The sequence below is a fragment of the Nyctereutes procyonoides genome, unplaced genomic scaffold (genome assembly GCF_905146905.1).
Source record: "Nyctereutes procyonoides isolate TBG_1078 unplaced genomic scaffold, NYPRO_anot_genome, whole genome shotgun sequence".
Classification (NCBI taxonomy): domain Eukaryota; kingdom Metazoa; phylum Chordata; class Mammalia; order Carnivora; family Canidae; genus Nyctereutes; species Nyctereutes procyonoides.
Genome location: NW_026575120.1, coordinates 42,711,993 through 42,730,213, shown reverse-complemented (window position 1 = coordinate 42,730,213; position 18,221 = coordinate 42,711,993). Strand labels below are relative to the sequence as shown.

The 18,221-nt window shown below is 44.7% G+C and overlaps 1 protein-coding gene across 1 annotated transcript in view; it reads left to right on the top strand.

The window, feature by feature from the left end:
• Positions 1–18,221, top strand: part of CSMD1 (CUB and Sushi multiple domains 1) — a 1,869,885-nt gene that overhangs the window by 1,784,135 nt on the left and 67,529 nt on the right. The window contains 2 exon segments of the mRNA XM_055335505.1: positions 5,530–5,724; positions 12,962–13,135. Coding sequence (XP_055191480.1) covers positions 5,530–5,724; positions 12,962–13,135 — 369 coding nt within the window.

Below are 18,221 nucleotides of genomic sequence, written 5' to 3'. Positions count from 1 at the left end.
GCTGCACCTCCTGCTGAGCCGATTTGAGAAGCATCATTTCGGGGTTCTTACGTGTCAAGCGCGTCACTTAATGCTACGAACTCTGTTAAATATCCGGGGACGGCCCGGGACGCCGGTTCTCTTGAATTTGTCGAGATACAAGAAGCTGGTTCCATAGGAATTGTTTTCCTTAACGTGTGATAGAAGAGGATCTGTATTTTTTTTTTTAAGGAAAGAATACAGAGTAACCTGGAGGATTGTGCACTTCCTACCAAACCAGCTAAACCTACGTTTTTTTTTTTTAATTTATCTTTTGAAAATACTTAATTTTGCTAAATTTGAACCAGCAACTTACTCACTTGTGATTGTCATAAACGCTGATTTATGACGTTTACGTAAGCAGAAGGCTTTCTTTTGTGACGTGTTTCCAGATGAAGTAACGTTTTAAGACATTACTTTAAAAAGCATGTCATTATTGATACAACACGCCCGCGTCACTTGCTTCAGTCCCTTGTTGAATAAACACAACTTTCTTGCATTGTTTCTAGAGGTGGAGGAAACGACAGGGTCAGAGGAATAACACGCGGGACACGGGTGAGGGCTGTGGCCTGGTCTGGGTGAGCTTGTCCACAAACAGCCCCCATGGTGACCCCGGCTCCCCTCTGGCGGCGCTGCTGGGAGGACCCACAAAAGTGACACTACAACTCGTCGCTTCCTAAAACCCAATAATGCATAACAAAGAAGGGCTCATCTCTGTGCATCCCGAATGGATCATGAATGTCTATTAAAACGTACAGCACACCGCACCGCCAGTGAGATGCCGCTTTCTTCCTTTAAAATGATTTTTTAAAATATTTACTCTTTGATTTAATCAATATATCATTAACAAAATGACAACAAAATGTTGCTGCTGTTACATATGATAGGACGAGTTATAAAGAACGTCTACACCTAAAATCACTTTAGGACGTGTTTCTCGGGCATCGTGGGATGGAGAGTTCAAGGCAACACGGGATGAAATAAATTTGCGGGTAGGCACGGATTTTGTGAACAAGAATACAGGGAGTTGCTGCCCTTTTTATTGTCTCGGGTCAGAGGAAACGTGACTTTTTTACATACGGTATAACCAGTTGAACCATCATTTCCTGGTCATATACTGTCAGGTTCTCAAACCTGTGAGGACTTTTAGGTGTTTAAGGAAAAGGCTCAAGGAAAGGAACACTGACGAATTTTTAGGCCCTTTAAGGGCCGGCGATCCGAGATTTCCCGCGGAATGAAGGGCTTGCTCGCGTCGGGGGCGGGATGCGCAGGTGCGGGAGGAAGGACGCGCAGGTGCGGGGGAGGAGCGCGCAGGTGCGGGAGGAAGGACGCGCAGGTGTCGGAGCAGGGACACGCATGTGCGGGGGGAGGGACGCGCAGGTGCGGGAGCAGGGACGCGCAGGTGCGGGGGGGGGAGGGACGCAGGTGCGGGAGGAGGGATGCGCAGGTGCGGGAGCAGGGGCTCACGTGCGGAAAGAGGGATGCGCAGGTGCGGGGGAGGGACGCAGGTGCGGGAGGAGGCGGCACGGCCTGGGCCAGCGGTCTGTCCCCGTGCAGACCTCGGGTTCTGACCCGGGCAGCCGGACTGCACGCCCCACCAAACGCCAGAGGAGGCGGGTGGTGCTTGGGGCCTGCGGGGTGTCCTGTGTCCAGTCCAGTCCCATTTCCTCCCCGGCATCTCGGGTCTCAGGGGCCGCTGGTGGGTCTGCGGGCGCCCGGGCACCTCAGGCAGGGCGACCACCGGGCCTGGTCCCCGCCGTCGGACCGCTCGCTCCGCCGGCCTCGGCCCCGGGACACAGGGACACCGTCAGGCCCGGGGTGGGGGCACCAAGGGCGGGAGGCACTAGCAGCGCTCGCCTCTTGTGGCCTCGGCTCGCCCCGCCCCGTGCTTCCGTCGCCCCCTCTTCTTGGGGGGCCGCCTGGGCTTGTTTTGCGGTTTTGCCCGCTGCACTTTCTGGCGTGGTGGCTCCCAGCGCGCACACCTGTGCATGCCCTCGGCACCTGGTGGCTCCCAACGCGTGCACCTGTGTGTGGCCTCGGCACCTGCTTAGGGCGGGTGCTGCGCTGCGGAACAGCACCCGAGAGGACCGTGTGCACCCAGGGACCTGTCACCCGCGGGGGGATCCCAGACAGTCAACCCGGGATCAGGCCACCCCGAAGCTCACCGCGTGGCAGTTTCGTGAAGAAGGAGCTGACCATCCAGAACTTGGAAACCACCGCTGCAGGTGGTGTCAGCTCCACGGAAAGGCCTGTCCCACCGAGGGGCCCCGGGTGCCCTCGCCGGTGGAGGGGAGCGGGTCACAGCCCCTCCACGGAGGACAGCCGGGCACACCCCCTAGGGAAATGGAACAAAGTTTACTTGAAACGGCAGTGGGATCAAAGCCGTTACGGATCGCCCAGGTCCACGGTCCACCCGGATCCCCGGGCCCACAGTCCACCCGGATCCCCTGGTTCACAGTCCACCCGGATCCCCGAGTCCACAGTCCACCCGGATCCCCAGGTCCACAGTCCACCTGGATCCCCAGGTCCACGGTCCACCCGGATCCCCGGGCCCACAGTCCACCCGGATCCCCTGGTCCACAGTCCACCCGGATCCCCAAGTCCACAGTCCACCCGGATCCCCAGGTCCACAGTCCACCCGGATCCCCAGGTCCACAGTCCACCCGGATCCCCTGGTCTACAGTCCACCCGGATCCCCGAGTCTACAGTCCACCTGCATCCCCAGGTCCACGCTCGGAAGCCTGTTCCGAATCGGCCGTCCTGCGGGGATCTGCAGGTGCTGCAGCCTGAGAAAATGTCTACTTGGATTATGGGGTGAACCCTGGAGAATTTCCCGATACATTTTGTTACTTTTTATCCAGTTGTGATGAACATACAGGCCCTAGTAGCTTTGGGTGTGCAAGCTCATCACCCTAAGGTGCCCTTAATGCCCTTGACCCGCCCGCCTCCCTCTGCTGACCACCCACTTGTTCTCTGTGCCTACGAACCTGTCCATCTGTTTGTCTTTTTTCTCTGTTCATCTGTTGTGTGTCTTAAAGTGCACACATGAGTGAGATCATCTGGTGTTTGACTTTCTCCGACCGCCTCATTTCGCTCTGCATCATGCCCTCTAGCTCCATCCGTGTCATCGCAAATGACAAGATTTCATTCTTTCTGAGGGCTCGGTAATGTTTCAGTGTTAATGGGTACACGTGCGTGTGCACGTGTGTGTTCACCCCCTGCGCCCTCTTCATTCGTCCAACGATGGATGGACACTTGGGCTGCTTCCCTGGTCTTAGTTGGAGTAAATAATTCTGCGATAAACCTAGGCGTGGATGTCTCTTTTCAAATTAGGGTTTTTGTTTTCTTTGGGTAAATGCCCACTAGTGGAATTACCAGAGCAAACGGTGATCCTATCGTAATATCTTGAGTACGCTCCGCAGTGTTTTCCACAGCAGCTGCCCCAGCTTGCGCACCCACCAACAGCGTCCTCGCCAGAACTTGTTGCTTCCTGAGTTTTTGATTGTAGCCGTTCCCACAGGGCTCAGCTGGTATCTCTTTGTCGTGGTTTTGACTTGTATTCCCCTGACGACGAGCGGCGTGGAACTGTTTTCCTGTCTGTGTTTTCCATCTGTAATCTTCTACGCAGAAGTGCCTATCCAGGTCATGTTTTAATTGGGTTATTTTGTGTTGAGGTATCTAAGTTCCTTGTATATTTTGGATATTAAGGCTTTATTGGATCCGTCATTTACAAATATCTTCTCCCATTCAGTAGGCTTCCTTTTTGTTCTGTTGATGGTTTCCATTGCTGTGCTGAAGCTTTTTTACTTTGGTGCAGTCCCAAAAGCTTAATTTTGCTTCTGCTTCCCTTGCCAGAGGAGACACACCTAGAGAAATGTTTTCACGGCTGATGTCAAATAAATTATTGCTTGTGTTTTCTTCTAGGGTTTTTCTGGTTTTAGGTCTCACATATAGGACTTTTGAATATCTATTTTTGAATCCATATACATTTTGGATAATCATTTTACTTAAAAATACTTAAAAGAAATAGATATCAGAATTACTTTTTTATTTTATTTTTTTATTTTTTAAAAGATTTTATATATTTATTCATAAGAGACACAGACAGAGAGGCAGAGACACAGGCAGAGGGAGAAGCAGTCTCCCTGTGGGGAGCCTGATGTGAGACTCGATCGCAGGACCCCAGGATCATGCCCTGGGCTGAAGGCGGGCCCTTAAACACTGAGCCACCTGGGCGTCCCTCAGAATTACTTTTAAATTAGAGAATCCTTTTCACTTTTTAAACCTCATTGATATTATCACAATAATTCCAAAAAGTCCTTTTCTTTCAGTTTATTTGCACATAGTATTGGTAAATTACTGATAGAAGATTCAAAGAGTTTTTTGTAACCTTTGGATATGCCTAATTCAATTAAAATAAACTTGTATAGAATTTACTTCTTAATTTTCTTTTAAATAAGTAAAATTATTTATTGATATCATTTTGGAAAAGCTGTGATTTCTCTAGCTAAACTTCCAGGCTCAATAAATCAATCAATGGGGTCCATTCTGATGGTGGTTTACCGTGATGGATGTTCATACTTGAAGAAGAGGAGTTCTAACTTTGTAAAATTCATTTCAGATATTATTGTACCTTTCAGCAAGTATGTGTGTGTGTGTGTGTGTGTACTCACATACATTAAATTTTGCTTCTACTTTCAGCATATTTGGAGACCCCTTGAAGCCCTCTCCAGGAGGTTGACCACCACCTTCACTAACGTCATCACTGTTGTTCATTTGTAGCTACTGCTCCTTATTAGGTAGTTATTGTAATTGTAGGCCTTCTCCTAAGAGCAGGAAGAGACTATGTCCCTTGAGATCATTAAGCACGTGTCTAAACAGTATTAACACAGTCTGCATACAAAAGCTACATGCCTATAAATCCAGGAACATACAGAGTATATTACATAGGTGTGTTTCAAAGGGAAGAAGGGAATGAAGGCATTTGATTTTCTGGTCATTTGTGTCCAAGCTGGTTTTCAATGACTCAATTCTATGTCAAGTTTCTTGAGGGCTATTATATGTAGTATTTTTCTATGTGTTTGCTCATTTACTTGATGAAGAATTTCCATCCAAATGAACTGTGCAACGTTGTGTAGGTGATTTAGCTCTTCCCATCACAACGTCACTGCAAGATTGCCCATGGCCCTGAAGTGTGAGGCTACCAAATCCATTGTAGATGTGTGATCATCCTCCTGTGACCATGTGGGTAGTAGAGGAAAGTACCTGCAATAATAGGTACTGGCTTCTGTTTTGCGCAGCAAGATCCGTTTCATATAAAAAGTTCTTACCATTGAAAGCCAATATAAAAAAGAAAGAAAGAAAGAAAGAAAGAAAGAAAGAAAGAAAGAAAGAAAGAAAGAAAGAAGAAAGAAAGAAAGAAAGAAAGAAAGAAAGAAAGAAAGAAAGAAAGCCAACATGATCCTATCCCTTGAGAAAAAAATTGTTGATGTAAATATGTTTCTTTTCTAGCGGTTACGTGTCCCAACATTGAAGCTCAGCTCTCAGAACATGTCACCTGGAGACTGGTTTCGGGATCGCTGAGTGAGTATGGAGCTCAGGTGGTGCTCAGCTGCAGTCCTGGTTATTACCTGGAGGGCCAGAGGCTCGTGCAGTGCCAAGCTAACGGGACTTGGAGCATCGGCGAAGAGAGGCCAAGGTGTCGAGGTGAGTGATGGGGTCCTTCCTAGAGAATGTACCCATGCTGAGTTATTGACATCACTGGCAACCACCTTTTAACCCATCCCTGTAAGTGGTTGGTCCTGTGGATTAATAATACAACCAAATGGCCTTTCTTGTCATTATAATGATGAATATGGATTTTTATGCAACATGCTTAAAATATATGAGCGTACTGGATTAAATGTCAAATATTGTCTTTTCCTTACTAATGATTGCATTTTGTACATTTTAAAATATTAGAATACTCAAATATTACAAATCAGCTCAAAAACAAACCCAGGCCTATGTTTAAAAAGATAACTCTTGTTCCATGCTCTGACTATTCAAACCTTCTAATTAGGATCTTGGGAAGCAGTATTTATGCTGAAGATATTGTATGCTCAAATAATGACTGTCTTGAAAAGGGGGGTTATTATTCTCATAGGTACAAGAAGAGCAGTTAAGCCTTTGCATGGGTTTCATAATAAATATGAATAAATAGAAAAATGAAACAATATTAGTGTTGTTCAGAGCACTATTTAATTCTGGTTTATTTAACACACACCCTTTAGTGGGTTGTTCCCAGGAAGTTACCATGCGCAAACACAAGTGGTTAAACCAGTGTCAAATGTACAAAGTACACAGCCTAGTGAGAATAAACCAGAAGAAAATCAGGAAAAAGGACAAAAGAATTAATGCTTTGCTGTCTTTGATATAATCATTCTAATTCAGCTGTTAGAGGAACCAATGATCCCTGAGCAAATACTGAGCTCTTCACCATGAGCACGAAGGTAGATTATGAAGAGTCCACGGACTTCAGGAGCCTGCTCACAGTCAAGGTGGAAGCACCCCGGGTCCCCAGGCCACCTTGCCTGGAGCCGGTTCTCCAGAGAAACTATCGGTGGTTCCCCTTGTCATGCTCACAGGTGTCCTGGTTTGAGTCGTTCTGTGGTCACTGGACTTTAGTGCATTTCCAGGCTGTCCCTCCCTGTCTGAGTTAGGAATCCCCTCCTTCCCACACCCACACCCACACCCATCGTCCTCAGAGCGATCTGCCCTGAAGCTCAACCTTTGTGATTAAAGACACAGTCAGCAAGGTCGGCAAGGAGAGTGGAGGAGAAAGATTGGGGAGCCTCGGCCTGTTGCCTGTCTCACACTTCTCTGGCCAACGTCCTTTCGCTCAGTTTCCGGAATCCGAGTCTTAAAAATAGGCACACATTTACTTCTTGGCGGTGGGGAGCTCACGCAGGGTTTCTGCGGATGCAATGGCCCGGTCTGGTTTTTGCTCATCTCGCTAGCTGTCTGGGGCACTGGGGTGGATCGTGTCAGGGATGGGGGGTATTTGCCACGCCCCACCCTTTATACTAAGGGCTCAAATCTCCATTTCGGAAGAACTGACTCTTCTAAGGAGACTCTCATATTTCAACCATCAGGCCTTCCTGATTGTGGAAGCAAACTCTGTAGCAGCAAGTTTCCACCTTCCTTTGGGGGAAGAAGACAAAGCTGGGGTTCCAGCATCCATAAATTGTATTTTTGCTCCATCCTCCTGAAATTCTGGAAAGTTTGTCTCTCTGACTCTAATATTAGACTTCAATCTGGTGATTCCAATACTGAGTTTGGTCCAGGAACAGCCAGAAATCCACGTAGGTGGGGCATGGCACACAGATGTATTTTGTAAATTGTCATCTGATCGTTGGTTGGCTTTGCTTAGCGTGAGTTGTTCTATCACACTCTGTTACTTGTCTCTTGAAAGTCATCATGGACATGGGGCCTATTCCAGAATCAGTGGGGTCTGTGAAATCATGGCTTGCTATTTGTGTGTGTGTTTATTCTGTTTATTTATTTTATTAATTTTTTAAATGAATTTTGGCAGTTTACAACATCATGGTGTGGCCAGAGTGAGTCCCTTCTCCCTGGCTCCTTCATCTTGTCCTTTTGACATCTTTAAATCTGTCCCTGTTTTCTCATAAAGACAGGATGTTTTATGCTCACTCTGAGTTTTTTTCTTACCTAAACATGGAATCAACCATTTTCCAAGGATTACAGACCAGCATGTGTGCCCAGGGGTATGCATTATGTTGTTTGTGTTATCAATGAGCAGTGAAAGTTGATACCAAAGCTTATTATCACTTTTGTGACCAAACTGAACTTTTTTTTTGTTTTCTTCCCCAAAAAGACTTGATACTGATATTTCAATTAATTTGTATATCTATTGATTTTTTGCAAGTTTTTCATTAATAAAAGAGCTTATCAAAGATGTTCTTCTCTTTTCAGAAACATTGACATGTCACAAGAGCTAGCACAATGCCTAACATTGTGTTCAGATTGTGGTGCGATCTAAAATCTTGGATGTCTCCGTCGCCCATCCCCAGTTCTCTATTTGGTTTAAATGTTGTGGAAGTGATTTCAGAGAACAGAAGCCTAGAAAGCCCCTTGCCAATGTCATTCTGTAAAACTCTGTGGGATGTATACCCCAGCATCTTTGACGGTGAAGTTCTCAAGATCTTTCATCCCAGGCACCTCATAGTGCTAAACATTGCTGAGGACCTGCCTTCATTCTCTGTTGCTGTAGAACCAGTCATTGCAAACATAATGTGAACAACATAGATTTGTTATCCAGGGGCAGATGTTTGGCACTTTTTAACTGGATCCTCTACTACAGGCTGAGATCAAGGTGTTGGCTGGGCTGTGTCCTTATCTGGAGGCCCAAGTGGGAAGATGGGCCTCCCAGTACTGGTTTGTTGATGAAATTCCTGTCCATGCTATTGATGTCTGAGTCCTCCATTGTGGCTGATTGTGGACTGGGAAGTGCCCAGGAGCCATGTGTAGCTCTTTCCAAGGGGGTCCCACCCCTCCAGGCCCTCCTGTGATTCAAATCTCTGGCTCCAGGAAGGTCTCAGTTCCCTTAAGGGCTCCTTCCCTGAGTCAGTCCCAACAGATAATCTCACTTTGGTTTGCTTGAAGGATACATTCATGACCTCATCATGGTTCTACCAGCACCAAAGGGAGTGGATTTGACATAAGGGGGGGCTAGACCACAAAGACCTTTTCAAAATGTTTAACATAAATTCAAATCAAGAATTATTTTAATATATTTATACTAATTCGTTTAAATTTATATGGAGAAAGAACTTTATTTATTTAAATAGCAATAAGATAATTACACCTTACATAATACCCTGCTTCTATAAACAGTAATGACTAATTATTAACAAAAAATAAAGGGAAAAATTTTAGAGCCTTAAGACATATATAATATTTTTTTGGGTTCTATAAAAAAATAAAAATAAAGGTATGTTTTTGTCATTATTGTTATAATACATTTTTATTTTATTTTATATTTAAAATCTGATTAAATTGCACTTATCTTCTATTTCCCTACCTTCCCAGCATACACTCAGAAAAACCCAAAATGAATCCTAGAAGTAGAATACTTTACAATTAAATAGATGCATGATAAGCCCCACAGTGTTCAAATGCTACTTAATTTCTCACTTAATTTAAAATGACACACTGGTAAGCTTGATTTGCCATTCTGTGGTAGCTTTGTCAACTGTGTATTTAAGGAGTTCTCTCTTTAAATTAGAGGAGTTCTCTCTTTAAATTAGACCCAGATTAAATGGTGGAGTAGGCAGGTTGGTCTTTGACAACCTTCTGTTTCTGACTGGGGGTGCACCTGGATGATCAATATGTTCTCAAAATGAATTATTTGCTTTCCCTTTCCCCCTTCCATTAAAAATGTATTCATGCACACAGCATATGGGAATATTTGTCCATCACTCTGTTTTATCTGCCATAAGAAACTGCAGAAAGACATTCTCACCCCATCCCGTATTGGAGTGGACCTTGACCATCATTCAGAACAACATAAAGTAGAGTTTTCTTCAGAATGTACTCACGAATAAATGCCCAGTTGGCATTAAATAACTCTAGAGAGACACTCAGGACCCCAGGGGCAGTTGATTGCATGTTTGAATATTTTCACTTTGAGCAAGGCCTTCTTTTTGACCTATATTCCGGTTTCTTGGCTTCATTCCTCTGGGCCTGAGACAGTGATTCCAGACTGTGGTCTCCAAAACAGGTCTTCACATACCTACAAAGGATCATGTGTCCTTTGACTTTGTATCATGGTAACCATCCTGGCCCCATGCTTATGCACGTCACATCATGAGCTCATGTCCACCTGCACCTTCAGTAGACCCTTTCCACATAGAGTGTTTTTGAAAGTCCCTACTCTTGATCTTCTATTTATTTGCCATATGCACTAATAATATCCATATAATATCCAATTATATGGATCCAATAATATCCAATTCGAATAGGAACACTGGTCTTACCGGTATGAGAAATGCTATGTCACAATGCGATGTTTTTTTCCAAGTCAAGGATTTCAGCTTGAATGCACTGCTAGAAATGAAGACAAGAGGAAGGAGGCTTCCCTGGGGAGAGAGACACATGGCTCGTGATCCCTGATAGCAGTGAGAGCCGGGGGGGTGGGGGCAGGCGGGGTGCCTCCAGCCGAGCATCCTCTGTGTGACAGCGCAGAGGAGACACTTGAGACCGTGTGCGTGAATATGTTTTTAATGGAAAGGAAAAGGGCAAACAATTCATTTTGAAAACTTGAAGGGAGAAAAGAACAGGGAAATGAGGTTTTACCTTGGATGTTTGATGTTTGACAAAGTGTGTGTGCATGTTTGTGTGCATGAGTGTGTTGGGAATTCTCCCTTTCAATTAGAGTAGCTTTTCTAAATTAGAGCTGCTATCCTCGTTACTGTATTGGGTTTCCTGCCTCCACCATCTGAGGCCCCAGTATCCAGCTGCTGAAGAGCTAAGAGTTTACTCTATTAGTTCTTCTTTACAGTCTAGTGAACCTTCGTGGAGGACAGACCTAAAACATTTTCACTCCCAGGATATGTTAGTAGAGGCTGAAAGAATAGGACAGAGGCAAAGCAGCCCGAGCCCTCCACTTCCACTGACGGTGTGTTAAGACCTCTAAGGAGAGGTGCTCAGGCCTCCTTGCTGAGGTTAACACATTTCTGACCAGTGCGGAAGTTTCAAACCATGGTCCCGTGATCCTAAACAGCTATGCGTGGATCTCTAAATACCATAACTCAAGGTGAAGTTCACAGTATGTTTGGCAAAGGCCCAATGAAAAGTTAGTAATAAATTGTAAAAAATATATATATATATATATATATATATATATATATATATATATTATATATAATATATATATATATAATTCTTTTGGAATTCATTAACATTTAGTACAGTAAACATGTTAGCAATAGTACCAAATGCATGGGATATAACCATATTAGAGGTTAGGGACCCCAGAAGCTAGTAAGTCAACAACGGTAACATTCTGATCACGACCTACGCCAGAGCTGAACTATCTGAGTTCTGGTGAGCAGCACACCCCCCGCCCCACCCCCAGACACACACCACTTGGCCGTGTCGGTCTGTTTGAAATGGAACCACAGTTATGAACCTCAGAGGTAAGATCAGCCCAGTTCAAAAGGCCGATCTAAATGGCACACCCATGAACTTTGTCTTCACTCAAGGTATCAGTAAAGGTGTTCACACTGATTCAGCTCAGACTAGCTCAGGGGGCACTCGGTGCTTGTCTCACGGAGCTGAAGAATGAATCCCGTGGACACAGGAGCATGAGTAAAGGAACAGAAGTTTACTAAGCAAAGATACAGAGAGAGCTCTCAGGGAAGAGAGGGGTCCCGACAGGGCTGCCACTGAGGGCCTTTTATTGGGAACCTAACCAGGGAACCCAAGGCCCTGAGATGTCTTTGTGCTGTCTCAAGTGATTGTCATATGGCTGTTCGGGGGTCTGGTGAACCTTCAGGATTGTCTGGTAACCGTCAGAGGAAGATACTCCCTAATACCTCAGAGCTAGGAGCCTAGTTTACTTTCTTCTCTGTTTTTATTGTCTTATCTCTGTTTCCTTGGGATGGGTAGGAGCCTGACTCTGGACCATTTGGTGTCCTTGGGATTTATGGGACCCCGACTCTGGGCCTTTCCCTTATCTTTCCCTGCCTAGCCCCAGCTATCCATAACTCATTCCTACACCAGGAGCTCCCAGATCTACCTCGCGCTAGTAAACCCTGACTGAGCCCTGATCCCCTGCAAGTCATTGTGCAACTATTTGCGTGTGTCCTCTCTTTGAATCCAGTGCATAATTCTGCGTGGCAGGTCCATTATCAGTTCTTAGAGAGGAACTAATGAGAGCCTAGAGCTTTGGAGGAGGTAAAGGTATAGATAAGGTTGAACCTGAGTAGCCTACAGCCAGAATCCAGGTTCTTAATCACGGTTTTACTGCCTCTGATCAGTTTACTATTCCTAGAAACTCTATAATTTTTAGCTACTTGCCACCTTTGCCCTGAGCCCCTTGTGCATGATAGTGCACTTAGTGTGGCAAGAACTCCTTCACCATCTTCTTAGAGTAGCCTTCAAACACGTAAGTCTCTGCAAAGCAGTCAGCCATGATGACTTTACGGTTTCTTCTTCTTTCTGAGATTCCATAGACTTTCTGTGCTCAAACATTTCTGGGTTTGGAGAGCGGGGAGTTGAGTGTTGCAGTAAGTAGCAATAATGAATGTGATCACTGACTATATCTCCCCAACTAGAGTCAAGTTGTGGTTGAAAGTGGACTCTGTTAATGATCAGGCTGGGAAAACAGGTGTATGCAGGGGATGTGCGGTTTCCCCAGCTGCAACCACTGAAGGCCTGGATTTTCTATTTCTTTTTTTTAATTTTCAGAAAGGCTCCACATGTCCCACATAGTCAGCATTTATATGGAGCGCAGGATCCCAGGGAAGCATGTAGGTCATTGAAAGCAACAACGAACTCAAGCCTTCCATTGAAGGCATCCTCCTCAGTTTTGTGTGGCAGCTAATTGACTCGCAGAAGACCACTCCTGTTCCTTAATTCCTCCTGGCCACACCCGTGTCCGATGATGGTCACATGATTCTCATGGTTGACGCACACAGGAGGGCGGGCAGGCAGCCCGTGCCTTTGACCAGCCTGCGTATATGATTATGTCTACACACCACATGGTTTTGGAATCTGCTCTGCATGCTCACATTCTCAAGTGTAGGAGAAGGAAAATTAAGCTTCCTGTGTGGGTGACCTACCTAACTCTAAGCAGATCCCTGCCCCTAATAAACATCAAGACTGCAGATTTTGTCATTTTTAAGCAAAAGAATAATCTGCACTTTTTGTTTCCTTCTAGTGATCTCATGCGGAAGCCTCTCCTTTCCCCCAAATGGTAACAAGATTGGCACACTGACGGTTTACGGAGCCACAGCCATATTTACGTGCAACACGGGCTACACCCTTGTGGGGTCTCATGTCAGAGAGTGCTTGGCAAACGGACTCTGGAGTGGCACGGAAACTCGATGTCTGGGTAAATTCATCTATCATCTGGCATTTATTTCATTCATGTGAGCCCTAAAAATATAGTGCAGTTGGGCAAAGTGTAACACTTTTTGTTATAAATGCTCCTGTAGAGCTACTAAATCCTACCTCGGGTTTCAATGGTCCACTTCACACTAGGACTTCTTCCATAAGTATCTGAAGGGATCTATTTTTAAATCTGACCAATAAATGAAAGTCCCATACTGCCTTAAGTGACTTAACTATTTTACAGAGTGCTGAGGCTATCACTGTACTTAATGCCATCATGATTCTAGAACACACACACACACACACAATGATATTCATATATATTACAGACTTTATCTTTTACAACTTTTTAAATTGTGTCAGTAAGTGGAAGAGAATAAGATCAATCAATGTAAGTACAATGAATTACTTCAAATGGAATGTGTGTACAGTGATTTGTTCTTCCTTTGCACCCAAGGCGTAAATTATCTGCATGATATTTTTTAAGAATTGAATTGAAAATTTTTTTCATTGAAAAAATCTTGTGAATAGACATGAGGAAGTTGTTGGATAGGCAGTGTAAGGTATTTTGATTCATAATGCTCCTTTAGATCTCTGAGTAATTTGAAAAACATGTCAGGTGCCTTTCATCCTTTGACCTCTTTCTGGGATCTCAGTAATTTTGATCACTCAAAAGCTATAGAACCTGGAAAGTTTAAGCCTCTGACTCTCTGTCAGCTGGAATCACTTCAGGAATGAAGCCAGGACCAGTAAATTTTTAATAGTAAAAATCTATTCTTATTATTTGAGATAATTTGAAAAAATACTTAGGAGAACCGGGTGGGGGGGGCAGAGAGAGAATGAAACTAAAGTAGTAATTCTGGAGAAAATCAATGGCCACAAAGTGTTGCTCCCTCTTATCCATGGAACGGCACCTGCTTTCTTGAAATCACTGTCATCCCGACGTGAAAGCTGCTCACGTACTACGTGTGTGTCTACACACATTCTTGGTGAGCGTGGTCAGTACGGTCTTCCGTAGACTGCAGAACTTCCTCGGGCTATGTGTGGGCTTTGCGTTGAGGGTGGCTAGCGCTTCTGAGACTGTCTGTGCTTTCCCAAACTTTCTTATGAGATGTCTGGTTATTGGGTACCACTCTTCTTAAGGCAGTGCTATTTTGGGGTAGGTCTTCTCTGTTCATGTCAGCAAACACTACAGAGGGGAACCAGGTGATCTAAGAAACTTGCGTCTCTGCTATGATCGTGATGATGGAAAGCAATGACAACCTACATTTGATTAGGTTTGTGCTGCTGAGTAGTCTCTTTAGGTAGGAGAGTTATTGTGGCCTCAGGGGGTTTGAGTGGCACGTCCAATTTCTGTAGCTACTCTATCATGGGGTCTGCTGGGGTCTTACTGATCCCAAGTAATCCTTCACCTTTTCTGTGGTGTCTTCTGACCGAAGGTAGGACTTTGAAGTAGAAACGTTGAGCAAGGGACACCTGAATGGCTCAGTAGTTAAGCATCTGCCTTTGGCCCAGGGCGTGATCCTGGAGACCCGGGGTCAAGTCCCGCATCGGGCTCCCTGTATGGAGCCTGCTTCTCCGTCTATGTCTCTGCCTCTCCCTGTGTCTCTCATTAATAAATAAATTAATTCTTAAAAAAAAAAAGAAAAGAGAGAGAGAAAAAAACATTGAGCAACATGTTGCTTGGATGGCTGGGCCAATGTGCCCAGAAGTATGGCTTCAGTGTGATTCAGTATGTCTTAGAGGCTTTGGGGAGAGGGAGTTTTCAGAAGGAGTTTAAATTGAAAATAAAGAGGATGAAACGTGTCTGGAAAATAATGCATAAAGCATTACTATTGTAGAACCTGGATCTAAAATATAAAGAATAATAACATTGAAAGAGGCAGAGGATATGAAAGAAAAACTATTAAAAAAGAATTAGATGTGACACAGAGCCACATATGTTTATAAACCAATGAGTAAAGAATGTGTAATAAATTTAGCATAAAGATTTCAGAAGTCAGTAGATACAGTTTCACAGCGACCACTGAGACGTGAAAGTTTAATTCCTAATACAGGCGTACCTTGGGGAGATTGTGGATTTGGTTCTAAAACACAATAAAGCAAATGTTGCCATAAAGTGAGTCCAATGACTTTTTTGGTTTCCCAGTGCATATAAAAGTCATGTTTACACGATAATGTGGTTTATTAATGTGCAATAGCATTGTCTGAGAGATGTGTATGTCTTAAGTCAAAAGTAGTTTATTGCCGAAACCTGCTAACCACCACCTGAGCTTTCAGTGAGTTGTAATCTTTTTGCTCGTGGAGGGTCTTGCTTCAGGTTTCAAGGCTGCCAGCTGATCAGGGTGATGAGTGCTTGCATTGGGGAGGCTGTGGCAATCTCTAAAAATAAGACGACACTGACCTTTGCTGCACTGATTGACTCTTCTTCCACAGTGTCTCTGTGGTATGCAAGGCTGTTTTATGGCGTTTTACTCCCAGTAGAACTTCCAAAGTGGAGTCAATCCTCCCAAGCCCTGGGGCTGCTTTATCAACTAAGTTTATGTGATGTTTTAAATCCTTTGTTGTCATTCCAACAATCTTCGCAGCATCCTCTGCAGGAGTGGATTCCATCTCAGGAAGCCACTTGCTTCGCTCATCCCTAAGAAGCAGCTCCTCATCTATAAGTTCAAGTTTGATCGTGAGAGCACAGCAATGCAATCTCATCTTCAGGATCCACTTCTGATTCTCGTTCTCTGGCTCCTTTCACCCCATGGGCAGTGACTTCCTCCAGGAAGTCTTGGACCCTCAGAGTCATCCATGAGGGCTGGAATCTGTTTCTTCCAAACTTCAGTTTCTGTTGATATTTAGACCCCTTTCCTATGAATTGTGGGTGTTCTTAACGGCATCTAGAATGGCGAGTCCTTTCTGGAAGGTTTTCAGTTTACTTTGCCCAGATCCATGAGAGGAGTCATCATCTGTGGCAGCTGTAGCCTTATGAAATGCATTTCTTCAATAATAAGACTTGAAAGTTGAGATGATTCCTTGATCCATGGGCTGCAGGATGGATGCTGCATTAGCAGACATGAAAACCACGTTAATCTCATTGTCCGTCTCCCTCAGAGCCCTTGCGTGACCAGGTGCACGGTCAGTGAGCAGCGGTATTTTGAAAGAAATCCTTTTCTCTGAGCATTTGATCTCCGCAGTGGGTTTCGTATTCAGTGAAGTGCTTGTAAACAGATGTCCCGCCACGCAGGCCGTGTTGTTCCATGTATGGGGCACGGGCAGAGTAGATGTGGCATCATTCCGAAGGGCCCTGGGACGTTCAGAATGGTGGGTGGGCCCTGGCTCCCATCTGCAGTCCCCAGCTGCGTTACCCCTCGCAGGAGAGTCCGCACCTGTCCTTTGCAGCTTTGAAGCCAGGCTCTGACTTCTGTCCGGCTGTGAAAGTCCCAGATGGCATCTTCTTCCAACAGAAGGCTGTCGGGTCTACACTGAAGATCTGGGCTTGAGCGTAGCCTCCACCTTCCTGAACTCTTGAGCCTTCCGGAGGACCTGCTGCAGCTTCTCCATCAGCCCCTGCTGCGTCACCTGTGCTTTCACGTGGTGGAGGAGGCTTCTTCCCTCAAACCCGCTACCCAGCCTCTGCTGCTTCAGATGTTTCTTACAGCCTCCTGCCCTCTCCCAGCCGTCCTAGAACTGAGAGCTCAGACCTTGTTCTAGACTAAATTTTGGCGTAAGGGAATGTTGTGGCTGATTTATTCTTCTATTCAGACTACTCAAACTTTGTCCATATCAGCAATAATAAGGCTGTTTCACTTTATTATTATTTGTGTGCTCATTGAAGCAGCATTTTTAATTTTCTTTGAGGATTTTTCCTTCACACTCACAACTTGGCTAGCCATTTGGCACAAGAGGCCTTGTTTTTGGCCTGTCAAGGTTTTCACCATGCCCTCCTCAGTAATATTAGTCATTTCTAGGTTTTGATTTAAAGTGAGAGATGTGTGACTCTGTCACTTGAAACCTTAGAGCTCATTACAGGTTATTAATTCCCCGAATTCTAATATCGTTCTATCTGAGGGAGTAGGAAAGCTGGAGGAGAGTGGGTGAGACAGGGGAATGGCTGGTCAGTAGAGCGTTCAGAACATAAGCAACACGTATGACGGAAGCTCATGGTCTCGTATGGGTATGGCTGGTGGTGCTCCAGGCCCATTACAACAGTAACAGCGAGGATCACCGAACGCAGATCACCGTAACAATTCTAATACTAATGAAAAGTTTTTAAATATTATAATTACCAAAATGATACATAGAGACATGAAGTGAGCAAATCTTTTGGGAAAAAAAATGGCACCAACGTACCTGCTCAGTGCAGGGTTGTCACAACCTTCATTTTTATAAACATGCAATATCTGCAAAGCACAATAAAATGAGGCATGCCTGTGCATGGACTATGGCAATGAAAGGCATCTCCTCTCCTGAATAATAGAGTGTGATGTGTAGATAATAGAGAGTCACTCGTAGGACCCTATGTCCGGGGGACCCATAGAGACACAGCTAAGGCAAACACACAGGTAACAGAGAACAGAGGTAAACTCAGTGCTAGAGAAAATCCTACAGTGGCCTAATGGATGAAGGGAAGGGAGGCTCCAATCTGGCGCGGGTACTGGATAAAGTAGATAGCTAATACCACCGTAGTCTGAATATTACCTAGACACCTTATTTGAATATAATAATTTGAATGATATTGTTTAGTGATAATCAAAAATATACAAGGCATTTTTCCATTTTACCGAATCTTCATTAGAAAGTATGGGAAGCACTTATCACTCCCTTTCATCAATAAGAAATAACTTAGAACAATTTAGGAATTTGTCTAACGTTGTAAAATCACTGGCATCACAAACCGATTGGAAACCCAGGCAATTTGACCATAGAACACAGGCTTCTTAACTTTAGGGTATGTAACTAGTGTATCTGAGCAAGTTTTGTGTTATTTTGCCGATAATTATATTTCTCAAAAGCAAGATAGGATAAAAGAGGCTGTGTAAGATGCTGTTAATTCTGGCCAATGAGATATTTAACTACAAGTGAAATGAGCCCAGGTG